The 19,018-nt window shown below is 35.7% G+C and overlaps 1 protein-coding gene across 1 annotated transcript; it reads left to right on the top strand.

Annotated features, from left to right (window-relative positions):
- Positions 7,549–18,347, top strand: LOC109824772 (probable methyltransferase PMT13). Its single transcript, XM_020391417.1, is given in 8 exon segments — positions 7,549–8,048; positions 8,050–8,134; positions 10,710–10,913; positions 10,993–11,203; positions 11,281–11,542; positions 11,753–12,124; positions 14,072–14,167; positions 17,891–18,347. Coding segments are annotated over 8 exon segments (1,785 nt in total). The 5' UTR covers positions 7,549–7,701; the 3' UTR covers positions 18,099–18,347.

The following is a 19,018-nucleotide window of genomic DNA, read 5'->3' as shown; positions in this document are numbered from 1 at the left end:
TAGAAATAAATTACATTCAGGAAAGATCAGAAGAAGAAGAAGAAGAAGAAGAAGAAGAGTCTGATTTGAGTTTTGAGAAAATTTTTGATGAAGAGTTAGAGTTTTTAGAAGAAGCAGATCAGGTCCTTGAGAATAATGAAACTGTGTTAAACATTTGCTGCTTTGAATTAAATTTTGAATAACTCTTTCTTGATGAACTTAGATTCTTGGAGAATAATCAACAACCAAAATTTTCGAACTCTACAGAAGAATGGGTTATTAGAAAACAAAACTTCACAGTACAAGAGTCTGAGTTCATTAAGAAATACAAAATGCATTACACCAATAATACCTACCTTACTTTGTTACAAGAATTATTGAACACCCCGAAATGCTTAGAATTTCACATTATTGATTATATCATTCTGAATTTATTTAAAATCCGGGGAAGAATTTTCAACAATAAGGTAGGATTCAATGTAGAATACGAGCTCTCGTGTTGAACACTTCATTTTACATTATTCGTTTTGTTTATTTCAGAATAATAAAAAGAATTTATTCTTCTCTCATTCGAGAGTTTCTTATTCAGTTGAAAAAAAAAGAAAAAAAAGAAAAAAAAGAGAAAAGAAAAGAAAAAAAGAGAAAAAAAAGAAAGAATAATAAATTTTTGATTCCATCATCCTCAGACCAAAGGTAATTACAGATTTTTATCAGCCGATCAAATGTAAGTATTTCGCTTCTTATCTGTTTTACTTTGTGCATCATAGAGTTTGCATTGAGGACAATGCAAAATTTAGGTGTGGGGGTGGGAATTAGTTATTTATTCTCTTTATTTTATATTTTTAGTTGCATTTTTGTCATTTTTTTTCCTTTTCCTTAAAAAAATTATAAAAATATCGTCACTTGCCAAATTGATAGAGTTATATAATAATTAATTTATTTGATGAATTTTAAATTTTCTAATCTGTTATTTACTCAAGTTCACCTTTTATGATAACTCTAAATAAAGTTCTTAAGAAATGATTTTCAAAGTAGTATACTTTACTTAAGCCTTAACCTAGATCTTTATTTAAAATAATGAAATGCATGCTTAGCTTAGAGTTAAAAATACTTTTTCAAAGTGGCTTGACTTACATATTTTTCAGAATATATATACAAAAAAATATTACAAAAGAAGAGTGCGAAAAATGGACACAAAAAAAACTCTTAAATTCAAGGTGATTCTATCTTATAAAGCCTAAGTTGACCGAGTAATTAAGCCCAATGAGTATTTTTATACTTAATGACCTAAGCCCAATTAGGTTGGGATCCATTAGCCCAAAACTCGTTAAATGGTCACTTAGAAAGCCCGTTAAAGTAGAAAAAAAATTCCATTAGCCCAAAACTCGTTAAATGGTCACTTAGAAAGCCCGTTAAAGTAGAAAAAAAATCACCAATGGAGAAAGAGTTAAAAATAATAATAATATAAAAAATAAAAATAAAAATAAAAATACTAATAAATGTTTTATACATAGTTATATTTGTATATATGGTTTTGGAAAATATTTTAGATCAAGCAACTTGAATACTATTTTAAACAAAGAGTTAGCATGTTCTTTTCAAAACTTTTAAATTAAATTTCTAAGTTTGACTTAGTTTTGTATTGCTATAATGAGAAGATTTTCTAGGAAATATACCTTAGAATTATATATAAAAATGTTTTCTTGAGTAATAACTAGCTTCAATTATCAAGTAAATTTAGTTATTTACTAACTTCTTTAATTTGGCAAGTTGACCGAATTTTGTGGGTATATTCACTGCAAACCCTCACGAGACTACAACCCGTCCACTAGGGTAACCTAGGGGTTTAAAGGCTTGTTGTATGCACTAAATACAATCGCGATACTTGCGAAAGTGAGTTAGGTTTTCTTTTATTTTATTTTCTTTGCTAGAGGACTAGCAAAAGTTTAGGTGTGGGGGTATTTGATAATCACATTATATTACAATTTTATACCCTCATTATCTATTTAATATAAATAAATATACCACTAATAATTATTTTTATCTTTAATTGCAGGTTAATGAAGAATAAATCTCAAACTCCAATCTCTCAACAAAAAACCCTTGATTTAATGAAGAAATAAAGCAAAGAAGCCCATTGGAAAACCAATTGCCTCTGTTATGCATCAAAGGCTGAAAATCAATTATTTTGGATAAAATTTTGATCCAATGGCTCACATTCACTGATGTTTACTATAAATAGGGGTAGAGAGTGAGGGGTTAGAGGGGTGAAAATTTTTATAACTCCTTTTGGAGAGGAGGACTACTCTTAATTGAGAAGGTCTTCCAAATTTGTAACTTTTTGTTATAATTAATAATAATAATTTTTTTACCATTTTAAATATTTCTTCTCTTTGTTGGATGATGAAGATGGAGATGAAGAATTATTTAGAGGTTTGCATTTCTTTTATTTTTCTTTTTTATTTCTCTTTTATTGCTTATTAGTTAGATTTATTTGCATGCTTGTAATTAGATTTTATTTTCTTGTTTAAATAGCCAAGAGGCTAGAACCATCTTGCTTTAGATTTATTTCATGCTCATAGATTAGATTTTTTTCATGCTTATAGAGTAGATTTATTTTCTTGTATTTTTACAATTTATTTTGTAGTTTAGATTTTGTAATTTATTTTGTAGTTAGATTTTAATTTTTTATACTATTCACCTTGAGGCTAGAACCCTCTTGGGTTTAGTTTTTCTTTTTGTTTATTTTTACTTTCTTTGATTCGCCTTTAGGCTAGAACCCTCTTAAGAATCACCTTTTTCTAAGAAGATGATTCAATTCTAGATTACCCATATCTTTAATTGAATCCGCTATCTTTACATTCTTGATTTTTTTTTATTTGTTTCTCGATTTTATTCATTCTTCCTTCTTGCCTTGTTGTTGATCACATTTATATTATCACTTCCACTCTCAAATATATTCATTTACACAATCACAATCATTCTCTCCACAATCACATTCACTCATCACTCCTATTTGTCACGCACACAACATAAGAACCGATTTTATATTTTCTCCTACAAAACACCTTCCTCGTAGGATCGATAACTCTTTATACTATAACTTGATCAGTTGTGCACTTGTAATTTTGGTACATAATTATGCCGTATCACATCGGCCAGAAGGGTTCATTGTTGAAGGAAAAAAAGATCATGTTTGCAAGTTGAAAAAATCTCTTTATGGGTTGAAACAGTCTCCGAGACAGTGGTATTTGAGATTTGATACTTTTATGTTTGAGCATGGTTACTCTAGGAGTAAATATGATAGTTGTGTTTATCATAAAAAGCTCAATGATAGTTCTTTTGTGTATTTGCTTTTGTATGTTGATGACATGTTGATTGCAGCTAATGATATGTCAAAAATCAACGAGTTAAAATCTCAACTCAAATATGAGTTTGAGATGAAGGACTTGGGAGCAACAAGGAGGATTTTAGGGATGGAGATCCACAGGAATAGGCAAGAACGAAGTTTATTCCTATCTCAGAAGAAATACATCAAGAAGATATTAGAAAGATTTAGCATGCTTGATGCCAAGCATGTAAAGACTCCGCTTACTACTCATTTTCGTCTTTTAGCAAATTTATCACCTCAGACTGAAGAGGAGGAGCAGTACATGTCTTGTGTTCCTTATGCTAGTGAAGTTGGAAGCATTATGTATGCTATGGTCTGCCCCCATCCAGATATTTTACACGCAGTCAATGTTGTGAATTGGTATATGGATAAGCCTAGAAAGGTCCATTGGCAGGCTGTGAAATGGATACTTAGACATTTGATAGGATCTGCTAATATTGGTTTATATTTTGGTAGGAACACAAACTCAGATTGCAGAATATTTTGCTATTCTGATTCAGATTATGCGGGTGATTTAGATAAGAGACTATCCCTGACAGGTTATATATTTACTCTTTTAGGTAGGGCCATTAGTTGGAAGGTGACTCTATAGTCGACAATTGCTCTGTCTACCACAAAGACAGAGTATATGGCAGTGACAAAAGCAGTGAAAGAAGCAATTTGGTTGAGAGGTTTGGTTGAAGATCTCGGCTTACACCAAGGTGTTACTTGGGTATTTTGTGACGGCCATAGTGCTATATATTTGACGAAGCATCAGATGTATCATGAAAGAACCAAACATATAGATGTTAGGTATCATTTTATCAGAGAAGTTAAAAGTCATCAAGATTGAAAAAATTGGTACTGCAGACAATCCAACAGATATGATGACGAAGCCCATACCTTCGCACAAGTTCGAGCATTGTCTCGAATTGCTTGGAGTTCAACAAAGCGAAAGTTAAGCTAGTAAGGGGCTTCTGGCAAGACAGCAAGAATGAAGAGAAAATCTTCATATTCAAGTCAAGGTGGAGATTTATGAAAGTGACTTGAATGATGTTGAATATGGCTGCCTAATTTTTGTGACAATTTGTCAAGCTTTGTAACTCTTCGCCTACCCCTTTTAATTTTTTTTATTAATATTAAGAAGCTATAAAATGGGGGCAAGGATGAGAGTTTAGAGCAAGCAGACTCAGAGAAGAATTAGAGAGAAAAACAAGAAGTGAGAGATAGAGAGAAGAGAGTGAGATAGAAAGAGAAATCTTTCTTTGTGTGATTCTCTGATTAGAGAGTGATCTCTTTTTTGTAATCTTCTCTTTTATGATTAGTGAAGTTCTCTGCTGTTCTCGCCCATGGACGTAGGTTATACTGACCGAACCACGTTAAATCCTTGTGTGTTGTTCTCTTTGTGTTCACTATATTTAATCAGTGTTGTTATTCTCCACTCTTGTATAGACATCTTCTGTGTCTGTGAAACCCCCCGCTGCAACAGTATCAAAGCTATAAAACAAAATAGTTAAACTTTAAGATATCAAAGTAAAAATAAGCATTTGCATTAAATAATTTAAAGTGCGGAATTGATCCATAATTTTCTTAAACAATTTCGTTCTTCTAGATTTGTAGTATGCATGAACGATGTGGCCGTTTTCGTATTTACTCCCCCGCATCTTTCATACTTTGGAATTAGCCCCACAAACCTTCATATTTCTCAAATTGTCCCCCAAATTTCAAGTGTTTTGAACTTACTCGCCCAAATATTCATACTTTGAAATTAATCCCTAAATCTTTTTAAGTATTTTGAAAATAGAAGCACCAGATACTTTCTAAGTACTTAACATATTTCTTACCGGTGAGAGCTACTCTAGCAAAGAAGCATTGCCAGCTCCCAACAATAGCATATGTGCTTTTTGTGCATTGGGGGAGGAGACTGCCATCCACCTTTTCCGTGATTGTCGTCTCGCGATTGAGATTCTCCTTTGAGCATCAGAATGGAGGCTGTCCCGGGCAACACTTTTTGGGGGACGGTTAGGATGTATTTTTTTTATGTCTTGGGAGAGGAGGAGAAGGACGTGGTTATGGCTTACTAGGAATCGGAGTGTTTGGGGTAATGAACGAGTAGATCCACATGTTGTCATCGAAGAGGCTACTCAACACCTGTACGAGCTCAAGGAGGCTCAGGTGAAGAGAAAATGCTGACGATGCCAAGGCTAATGCACAAGGAGAACAGCGAAAACGATGGACTAGGCCGCCACCGAGATGCTTGAAGCTTAATCAGGGACGACAACGGTCGGATGGTGGGAGCAGCCATTTGGTGGGAAAATACGACCGCAACGGATGTAGCTGAAGCAAGAGCTGCATTGAGCGGACTGACGTGGGCAAAGCAACAAGGCGTTAGAAACCCGGGAAGCGAAACCAGACTGCATAAAAGTGGTAGGGAGCCTTCAACAACATTCTTCAGCCCGATTGGAGTTTGGACTTCTTATTGAGGATTGTTTGGTGTTGCTTAGTTTCTTTTCAACAATTTCACTTTTACATGTTTCCAGAAATTATAATGATGTCGCTCATTGACCGGCTGGCTAGCGATGCCATCTCTATCTTGTTGAGGGGTGTTTGTTTCACCAAAATTTTTGACGTTTGGTATGGATTACAAGTTTTGGGATCAAAAAGTGAGTTTTATTGTATTTTGGGATTCCATATATGGTGTTTGTTTTAAAATTTTTTTTAGAATATTGAATCCCAAAAGTGCAAAAAGAGCCTAATTTTTAGAATTTGCAAAATCCTCTCAATTGGAGAGGATTTGACAAATCCCAATTTTGTCTTTTTGTGGGAGGTAACCTCATCAAGATAGTATATTCATCATATTATAAAATTTTAGCATTTGGTAATGCTACAATTTGAGCTTGAAACAAACAAAATATTACAAAATGTAGTATTCCAAATCTCAAAATATTAATGAAACAAACAACATTTTAGAAATCTCAACCCATAACTAAACATCTATGGATTTCAAATCCCATGGTGAAATCAATATCCTAAAATTATAGGATTTGAAACAAACACCCCCTTATCGGATGATGTACCTTCAAACATTTTTGCCAATGTTATATTTGAATAAACGAATGAAAATACCCACATTGGAGTTTTCTACTTTAAAAAAAATTATTGTGTTATCATTTCACCCTTTTAATAGTTTTGCTCTAAGAGCATCTCCAACAGCTTCCCCATTTCCTATTTTTGAAGAATTTAGTTAGGTTTTTGGTCCAATAGATTCCCTATCTCATTCCCCAAAATAGGGATGGAAGAGAAAAAATGGGGAAGCTTCCCCAAATCTGCAGCATTCCTCAAATTTTTAGAGGAAAAAAGTGATTCTTCAAAATGAGGAAGCTGTTGGAGTTGGTGTAAAATTTAGTTGGAGAATATGACTTTTGTTTCCCTATTTTGGAGAAAATTTTGGAGAAGCTGTTGGAGATGCCCTAAGGGCTTGTTTGGTTATTTCCTAAAAAACAAAAAATAGAAATGAAAACCAAGAAATCTCAAAAGGTACAATTTCACATATTTCCATCCCTAAAACTCACTCACAACATCTAATAAAATATTATTTTTATCCAACAACTCATTCACCACATCTAATAAAATATTATTTTCATCCAACAACTCATCCAGCATCCACCACATCTAATAAAATATTATTTTTATCCACAACATCACTCAACTCATCTCATCTCATATTTAAAAATCACTCACATCATCCAATAATATTGTGACAACTCATCTCATCTCATTAACATTTTATTTTTTTGTTTTTCTTCCAAAAAGCTAAGAAAACAATTTCCTTAAGTGTGGGTCACATCATCCAATAATATAATGACAATTCATCTCATCTCATCTATTTTTTTATTTTTAAGAAATAACCAAACAAAAGAAAACAACCTAATACAAGAAATATGTTTCTTATAATTCATTTTCTTATTTTTTTCCGCCAACCAAACAATATCAAAACAAGTTTTCTTAAAAAATCACTCACATCATCCTATAATAAGGTGACAACTCATCTCATCTCATCTTCATTTCTTTGATTTTCTTCTTTTTTTAGCCAATCAAACAATCCCAAAACCTATTTTTCTTAGAAATAGGTTTCATTTTCTTTGATTTCGCTCTTTTTTTAGGCAAACAAACAGCCCCTAAAAGCCCCCGCGGCAGAAATCGTCATGACCGCCCGCTTCTCATTGCCGCTCCCATCAAGGACCACTCTCACTGTCCGCGACGTAGTTCAACTCCAAACGGATCCCCGATCTGATCCACCATCTCTCTATAATAATAATAATAAAATAAATTAAAAAAGGAATCGCTCGGCCATGGCTCCTCGACCTCGCCTTACCCTCCCCCGATGGAGGTGGTCCCCACTCGACATCATCTCCTCCTCCTTCTGCTTCTTCCTCCTCCTCTTCCTCCTCCTCCTCTTCACCCGACTCGGCGACCCCCTCGCTGCCTCCGGCCGCAGCACCCTCTCTCTCTCCCGCCACCGACGCCCCTCCATCGATCGTTCTAAGTTCATATCCCTCGTCGACGGGCGACGGCGACGATCAGATCCCGGAGATGCGAGGCGTGCTCCAGCGACAAGGTCGACGAGCATGCCGTGCGAGGATCCGAGGAGGAACAGTCAGCTGAGCAGGGAGATGAACTTCTACAGGGAGCGGCATTGCGACGATAGGAGAGGCGGAGCTGTGCCTTGTGCCGCCGCCGGAGGGGTATCGGATCCCGATCTCCTGGCCGGAGAGCCTTCACAAAGTAAGTAATGCGTTGTAGTTGGACCGTGTTCATTTGACTGAAAAGATCTAGGATTTGGGTATTTATTCTGCTAATGAAAGTTTTAGTTCTGAAATAGGACTTGCTTGATCAAAGTGAGCGATTAATCGTTGGGAAAATTTCACAAAATCCCCCTAAACTTTGTGGTGATTGAACAAAAAACGACCATAAACTTTAAAAGTTAACCGAGACAAGCTCTTCCTTGTTGACGGACCTGCGGCAGTGGCAATCGGAGCCAGGACATAAGCTGGTATCCCGGTGACAAGGGTGATGACATGCCCTGTGAGGATCCGAGAAGCATAGTCAGCCGAATAGGGAGACAAACTTCTACAGGAAGAGGCATTGTTCAACCGAGGCACAGAGACCAAGATTCAATGTATAGATTTAGTTTGTGGGTTGGAGTCATTAGATTATTGAAGAGAAGTGAGTATTTTCATGGTTAGTGATGGGAATGTCTTTGGTATATTTATTGTTCTAAAAGAAGTTTCAAGGTTTGTGATTGTGATCAATCGTAAGGGTAAATTTCACAAACCCCCTAAACTTTGGGGTGATTAAACAACCATGAACTCAAAAAATGAATCGAGACAAATTCATCTCCCTCCTTGATGTATCAGCAGTAACGGCAATCGGATCCTGAAGATTGAACGGTGCTCCGGCGACGAGGTCGATGAGATGTCGTGCAAAAAGATCAGAGATGGAAATAGCCTGCTGAGTGGGGAGATAAATTCGTAAGGGAGCAACATTGTTCGGCGATGGGAGAAGTGGTTTGCCTAGTGCCACTACCAGAGAGGTTTCATATATTATATGTCTGATTCTAACCTACAGTTGAGAGATATGACGCGTTCTTTTTGAGCAAGTCAAAACCCATTTCCGAACCCCTGCTTTAGGGTTTATGGTGGTTCATGCTCAACCTCACGAGGACCTCATCCGCAACGCTTTCTACATCAAGAGTGATTTGGATTTTATGTTAAGTGAGCTTGTTGTGGCTTAGTGATGAGGATGTGTTTCATATAGTTATTGTGCTACTAGAAATTTTGAGCTCTGAAAAAGGAGTTATTTGCTCAAGGTTTTTGATAAATCTTACTTGATAAGGGGCATCTGGAGATTTGGGATTTATGATGTATCTGCTGGATAAATTGCTTAAAAGGTCTAGGCTCAGAATTTATGCATGACGTTTATTTCTGGATTAGACTTATGTATTACAGTTAACAGTTTACATCTCTTATGGATGGAAGTCACTCGTATTAGCATATATTAAGATCAATAATCATCGTACAAAATGAAAAATCTAGGAGAAGAACAAGATTTACATGATTCCACTAAACATGTTTGTATGTTTAAAAGGATTTAAGATCTAAGATTTGATGCATAAGTTCCATCGAGCAAAGTGAATTTTTTTATAGTTTAATTGTGAGAATCTGTTTGGTATGGTTATGTTGCTAATAGAAGTCGTGAGCTTTGAAGCAGTTAATTGTTCAAGTTGTGGGATGAATCATATTTCAGTGGCATCTGGCGACTTGGGATGTATGATGGTTTAGAATTTCCTGATATTTATGTGTTTACGGGATGAATTTTCTTAAGAAGATCTATACAAAGATTTTGTACATAATGTCAAGCTTTTGGATTAGAGTCACTAGAAGGTCTAATAGTTCAGATCTCTTGTGGATGGAAATTCCTTCCATCTTATTATATACTACGAAGTAAGATCACATGAAGGATACAAAATGAACAATCTAGAAGAAGAACAGGATGTATGTGATTTGAGTAAAGCTGGGCCTTGATGACCTTACGGGGAACAAGTTCAAGGATTCCTAATTAGTTGATTATTGCTGGTTAAATTTCTATGAACAGAAACTTCTTTTGTGCAATCTCATCTAGATCTATCCTGTTGCCCATGTAATATAGGCCCATCGCATCAAGAATTCCCCAATTGGCCAGAGTTATGAACATGGTAAAGAAATTTAAGTTGATCTATTTGACATTCTGCAACTCTCTCCTAGATCTTTATGCCTTCTGTTTGGTGTGGATAGATTTCAACCTCCATCTCTCGCATGACACTAGCTGATGCACTGAAGTAGCACCCACTTGTCTCAGTTATACCTCTTGCCCTCTTCCACTGCTATACAAAACACTACTTCTTTATACCTCATGAACATATACATGATCAGGCACACCATCTCGTTCTTCCCCTAATGAAGTTTATTTCTGGTGTTCATCTCTTCAAAAAAACATAGAGGTTCAATTCAGAAAAAGAGGGGCGAAAAGCTTTGTTTACTTCTTCCTGTAACTTTGCAAAATGTGTCGTTGTACAATATCATGATTGTAGTGCCATTGATGTTCACAGGTAGGTTCTTTTTCTTTCCAATGCTCAACTTCATTTGTTTCATCATTATATTTGTAGATGGCCAGTTGACCCGTTATAAGAAACTTCAACTATTTAAATAACTCATGCAGTAATTCTACTCTGCAGGATTTGCAAGAACATACTTACAGTTTCTATACTTTCTGTTTAGTTAGTTGTTTTTATTCATTCAAATTGTTAACCTATCTCATGCAGATATGGCATGGGAACATGCCTTATGATAAGATCGCCGACAGAAAGGGCCATCAAGGCTGGATGAAGAAAGAAGGCCCATATTTTATCTTTCCTGGTGGTGGTACTATGTTTCCTGATGGAGCTGAGCAATATATTGAGAAGCTTGGACAACATATCCCGATGGATAAGGGTATCGTGAGGACTGCTCTTGATATGGGATGCGGGGTAATTTATCACTCTCAATTTTAGTCTATCTGATTTTGCATTACTGTATCTTATATGTCCAGTTTATTTTGTTGTCTAGGTTGCTAGCTTTGGGGGTTTCCTTCTGAAGAAAAATATTATGACTCTTTCCTTTGCTCCAAGAGATTCTCACAAATCCCAGATACAGTTCGCTTTAGAAAGAGGAATACCTGCTTTTGTTGCCATGTTGGGCACTCGGAGGCTTCCATTTCCTGCATTCTCTTTTGATATGGTTCACTGTTCTCGCTGTTTGATCCCTTTTACTGCATACAGTAAGCATTTTCATGTTCATTTCAGCATGTACAGGTCCAATATCCTATTCAGTTTTTCATGAACTTGGTTGTTGCAGATGCATCTTATATAATTGAGGTGGATCGATTACTTCGACCAGGAGGATATTTGGCAATATCTGGTCCACCTGTACAATGGCATAAACAGGAAAAGGAATGGGCTGCACTCCAGGCTGCAGCACGAGCATTGTGTTATGAAGTCATTATTGTGGAAGGTAACACTGTTATCTGGAAGAAACCTTCAGAGGCAACATGCCTTCCGAATGAAAATGAGTTTGGGATTGATCTGTGCACAAACTCTGATGACCCAAGTGAAGCATGGTAAGCTTTGTAAGTAGATATTTCATATTTTCAGTGTTGACAATATATGTGAAAATTTGGGGGGTGGGGGGGGGGATCTTGGCTAACGTGAGGAGAGGGGGAGAATCATTGTGCTAATGGTCGTGTTTTGGAGTACGATGGCCAGTGTTTTTTATTCCTCCTTTTCTGACATAGAATTACGTACTATAACTTTTATTTTTATTTTCCCAGGTATTTCAAGTTGAAAACCTGTGTAAGTAAAATCCCTCTCATGCAAGAAGTGGCTGTTGAATTCAATGCCAAATGGCCACAGAGGCTATCAGAACCCCCTGCAAGGGTGTCACACATGGAAGACGGGACTACTGTATTTGATGCTGATACAAAGCATTGGGCTGAACAAGTTTCCTACTACAAGAAATCTCTTGGCGTTAAGCTTGGCACACCAAAAATACGCAACATCATGGACATGAATGCTCGTTTTGGAGGATTTGCTGCAGCATTGCAGTCTGACCCAGTTTGGGTCATGAATATTGTTCCTGCAAACAGACCAAGAACATTGGATGTGATTTATGACAGAGGCCTTATTGGAATGTATCATGATTGGTATGTTTCATTGTTTTTTTCTGGCTCGCTCAGTCTTTCTCTCAATATCGTTTCTTCCATGCTGTTTGATCTTCTCAAGTCGGACATTAGTAGGATTGCATGGACTGGCGACCATTTTCTGATTTAGATAACTGCATTGACGGATAGGTGATGGCAACATAAAAAAGAGTTAATTAAAACTAAAAATTAAATAAATAACTAGTTTTGAAAGTTTAAAGTAAAATTTTGGCAATCTTGTGATAGATGAGTTGTAGGAGAAGTTGAATTTTATTCACCAAACTGTTCTGTTACTGAACCATGATCTTGATTATTAGGTGTGCTAATCACTCCCAGTTAGCTTTTCCAAACGCATGAGAACAGAAATATACCCTGATTTTATTTGAAGGGTAGATTTGTCATTTTTGAACAAAAATACATATGTAAAGGCACCACTTTCTAGTGATAAGTTAGGAGTTAATACTTCACGTTTTTGTTGGGTGAGCAACTCCAGACAAAAAACTTGACTATGATAAGACTCACTTAACTAGCAGCAAAGAATGTCATTGATTAATGATTAGTCATCTCTTGAACTTCTTGTAATAAATCAACATGAAGATATGTAGCAGTGTATTTTCATATTTACACTTTGTCATCTTTCGTGCTATGGAAATTAGCCAAACCTACTTCCTTGTAGTCCTGTTTCCTCCACTATACACAGATGTGGTAAACACAAAGGGTAGCTATTTGGCATGGACAAGTTAATGTAGGGGTAATGTGTAAGTAAAACTGTTAATGGTAAAACTGATGTGGAAAAGGTGCATTTTCTATAAAAAGCTAAGTGGTGTAAGATAATATCTAAGAAGGGAATAATTGAAATCCTGTTTACTCCCTTCTCTATTAATTTGAAAAATGTGATCAGAAGCAGACTTAACAAGTGAAAATCTGATGAATATAGGCTCAAAGAGGGGAGGAAGTGATGCATGTATTAATTTAGTTAGTACCTATAGTTGCATTGTTTATTCAGTTTTTATTATCAATATTGCATTCCTTGTTTCTCACGGATTCATAGCGCTAAACTAAGTCGAGATGAAGACACCTGACTGTACATTTATAAATTTTGCACCTAGTCAAGGTTTTAAATATCAGTTATCTGGGAAATATTGGACGGCTAAATTTCATATCTGATTGCTTAAATCAGCTATCTGGGAAATATTGGACGGCTAAATATCAGAGATATACAATAATTATTAGAGTGCTATATCAGATGATGTGCATATACAATATAATATCCTAAAATATAATCCAAACATATGTAATGAAATCTAAGCATACAAAGTGTAAATAGTATATGTTTAGGATCAGTAATGACTAACCACTTGTAGAAACTTACTTAAGGAAAAAAGCCTACTAAAAGTTTACCAAAAGACTTCATATAACTGAAACTTTTGCTAAAAACCATCGAAGAAATTTTGCAGAACTAAATTGTTTTGCTATAAACCATATTAAAGGAAATTATCGGTCAACATACCGACTGATATATTGGCCATCTCACACAAAAATTGTCAAAAAGCGGTAAAGATATTGAGACCATATTGTTATATGATAAGCCTTATAAAAAGATATATCGGCCAATATATCAACTATATCAGAGATATTTTAAACAATATCTGTAATCAGAGAAAATTAGTTGATGTGCTTCCTTTTGCTATGGTATGTTTTCTGAGCTTAATAGATAGCTCAAGTTCTTTCTACCCAGTTGACAATATGTTCACTGAGATATATGTCTTGTGACATATATTAATGAGATTGAGTTCCAAATCATCTAAGCTTCCTTTGTTAATATGTTTTGAGTTCATATACTGTCCTTTCCTTGGTAACCCTTATATGTTCTCCTCCTTTCTGTAATTAGTGACCAAAGTAATTATGCGTGCACTTTTTGATTAACTGTGTAAATTCTGGTGATTCTAGGTGTGAGCCGTTCTCAACATATCCCAGAACATACGATTTCATCCATGTAGTAGGGATTGGCTCTTTGGTCAGCGATTCACTCGCTGGTGAAAGCAGGTGTGTGTTTGTGCTGGCTTCCTTGTTCATTTACAACCACTAATACTACTCTTCTTGCTATTACTACTATTGGGATATAGAAGTATGTCAATATAAAAATACATCATCCCTTGCAAAGCTTCCTCTTTCTATTCGTCATTTTGGTCAATGCAACTTTAGCTTCCATTAGATATATTTATGAGCCTGCCTTTGGATTGCAAAAGTTTCAGATCAGCATGTGCATATCCCTATCATTATCAACTTCCTTGTGTCTTCTCCTATACTACTATACAACGGATGTCAGAAGAATTTGTTAAAATAGTTTTTGTTGTTTTGTAGAGACCATGGAAACAAAGTATAAAAATGATATTTTAGTGATTGTGCCGTTGAACCAGAATTTTTTGAGAGAAAAACTTTGATATGCCACTTTCCTGTTTGTTGAGGGCCCCTTCTTTTGAGAGCCAAGACGAAGACTTTGCACAACGGTATTTTCTCTTATTAGGCTGTTAAAATCCTGTTACTGGATTTGAACTTGGATTGGTTCTGTAGCATCTTAATGCCTCTGTCACGAATCACCAACTGCAGCTTTGCAGTAGTGCTGAGCATTGAGGGATATTCAACCTTAAGCCAGCAAGTTGAATATCCTTTTCATGGACCAAGACCTGGCTTGTATGCAGTTGTTTATCCTTTTTTTTCAATTTAAATCTGCACCATGTTGGATTTGAACCTAGGTGGCTCAACCATGTTGGAGTTTTTGACACAGTATCAAAAATCAGTTGTAGTGAGGGCTGATGGATTTCATGCCAAGTGCTACATGTAGTTTACAAATGAACAAAGAGACCTCTTCCACCAAATGCAAAACCCCACAAGCCATTCACCCAAAATTAAAACAAGGACAGCAACCGTATTTCTTTGGTTTTTCTACCTACCAGTCTGCCTTAAGGTTTTATCCAACTCAGTTGATGCCATACGTACCTTGAAAATGTATTTAGCATCAATGCAGTGGGTAACCAGTCATAGAGTTTTTATCAGATTTAACATGCAGCCTTATGTCAAGCCCATCTCGACATGGTGAAGACTTGATGCTGGAGATGCAAGCCATACTGTGCCTATTTTGACGATGTATTCAGCACTTACATGGATAGTTACAGAGATTGATAGCCTCTAAGCAGTTGTAAATTGATCATACTTATAGGAAGCCTTCTTGATTACAGTGCATAATCAACCTTGTCTTGATAGGAAGAAGTCTTGGATGATTACGGTGATGTAAACTGGATGAGATAGTACATAGACAAGAGAATGAGGAGGCATAAACGTTTGCAATAAAAAAAAAGACAGTTTAGTTCATATTGGATCGGATGTCTGAAACTATCTTCTGATGGAATGGTTTTTGTCGCGGTTTTCTGAGCCTTGAGTTAAGTGTGGTGGTGTGCCCTTGCAGCGTATGGAGTGAGGGAATATGCTGTTGATGGACCTGATGTATGGCGACCATCTATTGAAATAATTTTGGCTGGTAGTTGTAAATGATCATCTTATCCTAGAGGAGTAAGAGGAAGAGGAAAGGGAGAGAGAGGATGGAGGAAAGGGTAAAAAAGTATCAACTTTTACTAATAACGTTTTTCCAATAAAACCTTGTCACATCGCGTCTCAAAATACCCAAAATACACATATTCCAGAATATGACTCGAACGACAATTTGCAATCCTTTGGTAACATTCACACTTTCAATTCATCCTGTAACAGTTACATGTACTATTCTACAGAGCGGAGGATGTATATATCTGAACTATAAAAGGGAATGTGACGGAAACATGCAAAAAATAAAAACCGTCCCCAGGAGAAAGCTACATATATCCAAATAGAATTAAAAAAAACATATCAAAGTATCAAACATCTGACTAGGTCACATGCGGCTGAAAAAAATGTTTTGAATAAATAAATACCTAAAGCTGATGATAAAGAGACTGAATTTTCTCAGTCCTTTTAAGTAAGAACGACCCTTGGGACTAGGTAAACAACCCCAGGGAGTCAGAAAATCCCTAACAAGCATGTAAACTAATGCCTGCTTCATAAAAAGATTAACGTTTCGCCTTGCGCTTCTACCATTTTAAACATCGATTTAAAATAAGGTGAGCATCAAAATATTCAAACTTGGAGAAATCATTTATGTGGTGCTATGTTGAAAGAACACGGGTGCTGGTGCGCACACGCATGGGTGCGGATACGGGACACGACAAAATCATAAAGGTGAGGATATGGGACACGACTTATACATATGTATTAAAATTAATAATCCATATGAGATCGATATTGTTTTCATTCACATGTTATGAGAACTAAAATCATTATACCATTTTTATGTTTCCTTTATTGAGCAGATTATAAATTAAAAAATCGCTCATTTTTGAACTAGAAACATAAATGACCCTTTAAAATCATACTTATGAACTAGGTATGCGCTAGAACGAATATGTCCCGAGTCCATCGACTTGCATAAATTTGAGGTGAAATGTACAATATACGTTCAGGAAATGTCACAAGTTTTTAAAACTAAATGTGTTATATAATTGAGTACAAATCTGAATAAATGTATGTATTTATGTTGATACAAAGTGTTCTGGGTAACCTTGGTGTAGTGTGAAGTGTGAACACCAGGATAAAGTGCTCCATGTTGTATGCTTCTAATATGTTTAGCAATAAAAGGGTAAAATACCCACCAATAATCACCACCAGCCCCACCCCACCCCGCTCCAAAAAAAAAGAAAAGAAAAAAGACACCCCTAACCACCACCAAAAGACACACAGACATGCAAAGAACTTTAGAAATTTTTTCATATGACCTTTATAAACCATAGAAACCCCCTAAACTTTCAGATCATATTCAACCTCCTAAACTACTGGACAATTCTCATAAACAGTGTTGATAGGTTAATTAAAAGAATCTAAACTATACCCACTGCAGATCACCCGGACGATTAGGAGGTTCCAATATGGCTCCAACGGTCTTAAATTTGACCCCGGGCTGGTTATTAAAAAAAAGAATCTAAGCTGTCCTTTTTTTATTACATTTTGATGGTTTCTTTTCTTACTTCTTACGTGTCCTGAGTTATATAGACTTATATTTAGTAGATAGGGGAAAATTGTCTAAAAGCTGTCACGTGTCGATCACGTTAGTAACTTAAAAATAACTTATGTTAGTCAAGATAGTTAAGCAAGACAAGTTTAAGAGGGTTTTCTATGATTTATAGAGTTCACTGGAGTTTTGTCCAAAAAACCCTAAAGTTCAAGGGATTTTTGTGATATTTATCCAAATAAAAACTTATAGAATAATTTTTCACTTCAGACCCATTTAATTTTTTGTTATTGAAATCGACCCTTTTTTTTATTTACCAAAACCGACCCGATTTCTTGATTAGCAGTTTAATCACCTTCCTAATTAGTCGGGGTTGGCAACCCGACTAATTAGGAAGGTGATTAAGCTGCTAATCACGAAATCGGGTCGGTTTTGGTAAATAAAAAAAAAAGGGGTCGATTTCAATAATAAAAAATTGGAATGAGGCTGAAGTGAAAAATTGTTCAAACTTATATAATACCTTCGCAGTTTGATGCGTATGCTTATAACTTATTTTGGTAATACATTTCATCTAGCATTAATGTGTCCATGTTATATGCTTGAACTTAGAGTCTGCCTTGATAATTCCTGTTTATTTGCTTTAATTATGACTCTTTTCCCTGTCCTTGCAGATGTCACCTTGTCGATGTGATGGTCGAGATGGATCGTGTTCTACGCCCAGAAGGAACGGCAGTGATACGAGACTCTCCAGAAATTATTGACAAGGCCGAACGCGTTGCTACTGCAATAAGGTGGAAGGTGGAAGTACACGAGACGAAGCCAAAATCAGATGAAGAGAAAATTCTAGTGGCAACCAAGGAGTTTTGGAAGAAGTCGTAATTTACAGACAAACACCTTTTGCATATAACTAATACGATTTTGTTGGAGAATGTAAATTAGAAGGGTATATCCCCGAAATGGTTAGTGTTGTTTGCAAGAAGGATGTTCTAGTTTGTAGTTTTCCACGGCCCATTAGTCACACTTTTTTTTTCTTTAGTTTTGTTGATTTTATGCCTATTTTGTTCATTCATCACAAGGAGTCGGATGTATTTTTTTCAAGGGTAAATGTATTTGTTTTGGCGTATCAAATTTCTGAACATCCGTTAGAAGTTGGTTGCACTTGAAAATTAAACACTTTGAATCCATTGGCAGCTAAAAAAAAGGCTGCAACTAAAACTTTGAGCATAAACTTACACAAGTCGGTCATTACAAACAGAGATCTTTATTCAACTGCAGTTACTACACTTTGTTAGTTGCACCTGAAACTTAGGGCCCGTTTGGATAATGGAAGTATTGGAAGTAAGAAGTAGGTTACGGAAGTAACTTTCAAAACTATGAAATAGGAAGTAGCGGAAATAACATTTTTTTTGTTTGTTTTATATATTTTTAGAAGTAATGGAAGTAGAACTTCTTCCTCTTCATTTACTTTTTTTGTTTGGATAATATTTAAAATATTACTAAGAAGTAATTAATACATGTTGCTTCCATTTTATTCTTGTTTGGATTGTCATTGAAATAGAAAGAGAATTGTTATTGGGATCAAATTGAGGGTAAATGCTCAACGAGGACCCTGTGCAAGATGTATGTGCCCGAATTGGTGAATTCTATGTTAAAAACCTTGTATTATTAATAAAGGTCAACATCATTACTTTCTTCTGGATAAAGTCTTTAGGCTTAAATTATAAAGCTCCCTGAAGGTCTCAATCAAATGCAAGTTGCTTTTTGCGAAGCTTCTTATATCGGTCTATCATTGAATTCAT

The sequence above is a fragment of the Asparagus officinalis genome, chromosome 1, assembly GCF_001876935.1.
Source record: "Asparagus officinalis chromosome 1, Aspof.V1, whole genome shotgun sequence".
Taxonomy (NCBI): domain Eukaryota; kingdom Viridiplantae; phylum Streptophyta; class Magnoliopsida; order Asparagales; family Asparagaceae; genus Asparagus; species Asparagus officinalis.
Note: the sequence above shows the minus strand (reverse complement) of the source record. Positions and strands in the feature narration are given on the sequence as shown.